General features: G+C 47.6%; 1 protein-coding gene across 1 annotated transcript in view; it reads left to right on the top strand.

The window, feature by feature from the left end:
* The window catches only part of ACADS (acyl-CoA dehydrogenase, C-2 to C-3 short chain), a 9,373-nt gene that overhangs the window by 2,870 nt on the left and 984 nt on the right, over positions 1-5,519 (top strand). Inside the window, exons 2-9 of the mRNA XM_010004864.1 lie at positions 179-342; positions 1,871-2,020; positions 2,217-2,328; positions 2,721-2,872; positions 3,143-3,313; positions 4,542-4,679; positions 4,927-5,022; positions 5,306-5,362. Of these exons, the coding sequence (XP_010003166.1) occupies positions 179-342; positions 1,871-2,020; positions 2,217-2,328; positions 2,721-2,872; positions 3,143-3,313; positions 4,542-4,679; positions 4,927-5,022; positions 5,306-5,362 (1,040 nt within the window). The remainder of the gene's footprint in view (positions 1-178; positions 343-1,870; positions 2,021-2,216; positions 2,329-2,720; positions 2,873-3,142; positions 3,314-4,541; positions 4,680-4,926; positions 5,023-5,305; positions 5,363-5,519) is intronic.

Here is a 5,519-nt window from a genome sequence, read left to right as displayed (position 1 = left end):
CGCTTGTGCACCGGCTGCGGCCCCGCGACCTCGCTGCCGGGGGAAAAACATCTCTCCGGGAAGGCCCCCGGCCCCATTGTAGGTGTCCTGCCTGGGAGCGGGCCCACCCGGGCCGGTCTCAACCCTCTTTCAGGCGCGAAGGGAAACAGCGGCCCGTAATTCCTCTCCTTCCTTTCAGCACTGGCATTTGGGTGCCCCCGCAGACTGCACACGGTGTACCAGTCAGTGGAGCTGCCAGAAACACACCAGATGCTTCGTCAAACGTGCAGGGACTTCGCAGAAAAGGAGCTGATGCCTGTCGCAGCTCAGCTGGATAAAGAACACCGCTTCCCAGCCGAGCAGGTGTGTAGGAGAGAGCCATATTGGATCGTTTGGAGCCTGATTTCCTTCAGCTGTAGAGGCAGGACCACCTGGGCCTGAAACAAAATGTCCATTAAGCTCTGGCTTAGCAAACATGGAAGTTTAGACCAACTGATGGGAGAGTTCTTTGAGTGTGGAGGTTGTAATGGCCACAGGACATTTTGTGCTGATTACCATTACCTGTGTATCTCTGGCTCTAGAACTATTGAATTTTCAGGTGTCTTACTGACTTTCCTGTGGGCTTTAATACAACTGACTTATAAAATCAATGAAACAGTTTTATAGACTGCACATAACCATAAAAATGGTTTATAGTGAGGAAGTGTGTTTCAGATGGTGAAGTGATGAGGAGATAGGAGGTGCCTGTTGGTTATTCTCTAGGGCTGTGAAGAAACTGAGATTGCAGTCAAACCTGTGACTTACTTTGTGGAAAGCAGACCAGACACAGCAGTATAGTCTCTGCTGTGTTGAGTAGACTAACTTGTTTCATTGCAATGAAATACTAAGCTCTAGAAAGATAAATATTGTTATATTAGCCAAAAGGCTCCAAGCAAGCACAGTCAGAGCCATGCGGGTTTTGTCATATGCCCCTCTTTCTATTAAGGAGTAAGGAAGATAGCCAGGAAAGTTATATGCTAAGGAAGAAAACACCATCCTTTTTACTTCACTGTTCCTGAGAATGTAACATTTGATTTTGAGTATTTTCCAGTGGAGGGGTGTGTGTGGAAAGCTAAAAATGTGAAGCATTTAGTAAGATAAAACAACACACATAGAACTTTTTGGTGTCTTTTGTTAATCCTCCGGATTTGACGTGCAAGACTGGTGTTTGAGAATTCCTTTTGGTTCTGCTTAAAGCAAGCAGAGGCTAGTAATACCCTTATTTCTGCAAGCCAAAAGCTTGACATCTTAAATACAAGTGCAGAGGAAAGTTTGTTTTTTCTCTTGTACGTTGCCAAATGTTAACAAGAAAAACAGTCGGTGGTCTGAAGAGCTTACAGTTAAGAAGCCAGGGGTCCAGCTGAGGAACTTGGGGTGGAATAATTTGGAATGTAACCAATTAAATTCTGTGGGAAGCAAGACCTAGATTCAATGGGAATGAAAAATCACCTTGCAAGCTGTTCTGTGGGTCATTCATGCTGTAAAATTCTTTCCTTGTGCAGTCCTAGGCTGAAGCTCAGCAGACTCAAAGGTAAAGTTCTAATGGTTTTTATCAGCATCTCCCTATTTCACCATCAAAAGGCTCCCTCCTTCCTGGTACTGAAGAGAGCTCTTTAGATAAGCTGGAGCTTTGCCTTGGGCAGCAGTGACTGCATCCAGCTCTTGTTCACATCACTGGGACCTAGGGACACTTAACCAGTTTGTACAGTCACATTCCCATTTCACCAGGAGTAGTGTGCATCTTTTCCTCTGTGTGTAGCCCTGCTATGACCTGCCTTTGTCTCCATGTGTCTATATTTGCTGGGACATTGGTGGTAGCAGAGGATCTTACTGCTCTATTCCCTCTGTGTAGGTGAAGAAGATGGGTGGCTTAGGGCTGCTGGCTATGGATGTGCCTGAGGAGTACAAAGGAGCAGGTCTTGACTACCTGGCCTATTCCATTGCCGTGGAGGAGATCAGCAGGGGCTGTGCATCCACGGGTGTCATTGTCAGCGTCAATAATGTAAGTGTCTCAGGTTGTGTGTGAGGGATGGGTGTGGACCCAAGGCTGGCACGGGGTTATTGGAGAGGATTGTATGGGAGAAATGGGATCTGTTCCTGTGGGGAGTTCTGGTGTGTTGTAGAGCACTTGGATGTTAGGGAGTTACTAGATTGGTTGTACTTTCAAGAGGCATTAACTCAACTCTCCATTCTTATAGTCTCTGTATCTAGGGCCAATACTGAAGTTTGGCTCTGAGGAACAGAAGCACAAGTGGATTGCACCCTTCACCAGTGGAGAGAAAATTGGATGTTTTGCCCTTAGTGAACCAGGTGATGTGACTACTCCAGTTGCAGAGAACCTAGGGTACCTTCTTTCCTTAGGTTTAGAATGGACTTTAGGGCATTCAAACTCCAACAGTTTTCAGAAGGGTGGTTTATGGCAATTCTGTGTAAACGAAGTCACAGTATCTATGGTATCAACTGTCATCTCCATGGACCATGTTGAAAATATTCATCCCCTCTGTGAGCAGAGCTCTAGATGGCCACATCTTAAGACACATGGGCCTTTCCCCTTCCTGTTTTGGGCCCTCTGGGAGGGATATTGCTGGCACTACTGCAGTTGCAAGAGGTGCTGTGAGCTGATGGCAGGGGTGCAGGCAGGGGGTGGGTCTGCACCCCAGGCTGCCACTGATGGGAGTTTTGTTTTCTGGTGCCTTGCTCAGGAAATGGCAGTGACGCAGGGGCGGCATCCACGGTGGCACGCCTGGAAGGTGACCAGTGGGTTCTGAATGGCACCAAGGCCTGGATCACCAATGCCTGGGACGCTTCAGCCAGCGTGGTGTTTGCTACTACGGATAAATCCCTGAAGCACAAGGTGCGTTCATCTGGGTCAGTCAGGAAAAAAGGGCCAGGAGTAAAGGAGTTGTGCAGGACACACTCTGAAAAGGCTCTGGGGACTCACTCTATTTAGAGCTGTGCAGGCATTGAGCAGAGAAGCTGACGTGTGCTGGCTTTGTAATGCTGCAGCTCTCCCGTCCCTTCTCCTGGTACCTAGACATGTGGCTTCTATGAATAATGTTTGGAAGCCTGTTGGCAGTTAAGTGGAAAGTTGGCACCATTCCTAAGAGTTTGGGTCTTGTTGCAGGGCATTAGTGCGTTCCTGGTTCCCATGCCAACTCCTGGGCTGTCACTAGGGAAGAAAGAAGACAAGCTGGGAATCCGAGCCTCTTCCACTGCCAACCTGATATTTGAGGACTGTCGGATACCCAAGGCAAACCTACTGGGCCAGCCAGGAATGGGCTTCAAAATTGCCATGGTAAGAGCTGGATCAGGGTGCAACTGTGGCTGTGTAAGGCACTAGTTCCCAAGCCTGCCATTTTTGCAGCCATTTTCAGACTTAGGATCACTTTGGTTAGAACTGCTAGCACAAGCTGTGCTGTGTGACATTGCTGTGCAGTTGACCATTCTTGCCAGTGCGGGAGAAATAATTCATAAAGTTAGATGGTTCTGCCATATGGATCTACCATAGATCCTTGGCAGCACTTTTATTGTAGACTTAATGGTGGTTCTCAGGTGATGGAATGCTGATGCTGCTGAGGTGGTGTGTCAACAGGGATCGTGTATTGTCATTTTTCTCATTTTTCAACTCTCTTTTTCTCCATTTTGTAACCCCAGATAAAGGGAAAACATGGCATTTTTCCTTAAATACTTTGTTAGAGGAAAGCTGTCCTGGAGGCCTAGGACAACCTCTGAGTAATGTCTAAAGGTGAAATCTGAGTTAGGTCACATGTGTGACTTCTGAGGAGGAGCCAGGCAGCTGTGGAACAGCAGTTTCCCTGCAGTGCTGCTCTTCCCCCTTGGAAGTGCTCATTGCTCTCTTGGGGTGGCAAAACACCATTTGTTGGCCTGGCTTTATGAAAATGGCTGAGCTCTGTGGATACTGCAACTAGAAGAACCAACCACTTTTTTAAGACACTCAGCCCAGGACTGAGAAGATGAAGGTTTTTCTCACTCTCTGTAAATTCTTCCTGTGCATAGTGAGGCAGGGAAGCAGTTAAAAGCCTAATGGGCAGGTGTTTGAGGTAAGTCAGGTTATTGACTAAATACACTAGTAATTTTGAAAATGCTTGCTTTAGTGCCTGTACTAATTAAGAGGGCAGAGGAAAACTGACCAGATCTCCATGTTTTTTCCAGTTAAAGTAAAATCAGCTGTGCTGTGAGCCAGGGGTGTAGCTGAAAGGTTCTTTTCAGCCCCTTCTGGAGCAGGTGCTCCTCACTGTGCTGTTTCCCTTATTTTGCACCCCCTCTTTTCCAACCCTGCCAGAAGCAGTACTTCTTTCTGCTTCTTGTACCCCTGGCCTGTCTGCAGTGCCTAGTACATTTTATCGCTCTCTATTCCTGTGAAACTGGGAATATTCTGAATCAAGGAGGTTTTACCAGAGGACACCAAGGGTACAGCAGCTTCCCAGCAAGTGCAGACCTGCAGCTCCACTGGTTTTCATCGTGTGACTTGACTTAACACACCTATTTTGTGTCTTTTGCAGCAAACGCTAGATGCAGGAAGGATTGGCATCGCCTCACAGGCTCTTGGCATAGCACAGGCAGCTCTGGACTGTGCTGTGGATTATGCTGAGAAGAGAATGGCCTTTGGGTCACCCATCACAAAGCTACAGGCAGTGCAGGTATGAGCTGGGCAGATGAGGCAGCTCTGGACATTGCTGGTGCTGGTGGAAAGGTCGTGGGCTCTTGGGCATGGCTTCAGGCATGCAGCACACTTTGCACTGTCTGGTATAAACAGGGTGATAATTTTTGTTTTCAAACATGGTTAAAATTGATTGTTGGGATGGAGGTGGTTGTTTCTAGCAATACTGGCCTCAGGGATGGGAGAGTGGCAGCCACCTGGAACAGAAGCTGTGTTTGCCATTGCAGTTCAAGCTAGCAGATATGGCTGTGGCACTGGAGGGTGCGCGCTTGCTGACCTGGAGAGCTGCTATGCTGAAAGACAACGGGAAGCCCTTCACAAAGGTATTTCCAACCTTGCATTTGTCTAGCAGTGACACCACAGGGCACAAGCCCAAGGCAAGAAAACTGTGCTAGTACAGCATGGCTGTGCTTATCTATATTCAGGCAGCCTGCTGAGCCCAGTCTTGGTTTTAGCCACAGGGGAGGGGTGGCTGCTCTCAGCTAGCACCAATGATCAGGCCCATCTCTCCGCACAGCTGGTCTGTGAGTGTTCTAGCTCTTCATGCAGGTGAGCTGTTCCTTTATGTGATAGCTGCACCCTCAGTGATGTTTTTCTTCCCTAAAGGAAGCAGCAATGGCCAAGCTGGCTGCATCAGAAGCTGCAACAGCTATTGCTCATCAGGTAACTATTTCAGTTGATGTTTCTGACATACAGAATGCTGAAAGGGAGTTTGTGTTGGTGTACAACAAATGCTCGGGGAAGGTGTGATGAAATTTATTAGAATTATATTTTTTAAAACAAACAAACCCTCTATGGCAGAGACATCTTCCTGGACTGG

Source organism: Chaetura pelagica, unplaced genomic scaffold (genome assembly GCF_000747805.2).
Source record: "Chaetura pelagica isolate M959 unplaced genomic scaffold, ChaPel_1.0 scaffold249, whole genome shotgun sequence".
In the NCBI taxonomy this organism is placed as follows: Eukaryota; Metazoa; Chordata; class Aves; order Apodiformes; family Apodidae; genus Chaetura; species Chaetura pelagica.
The sequence above is the reverse complement of the archived record's forward strand: the minus strand, read 5'-3'. Positions and strand labels throughout refer to the sequence as shown.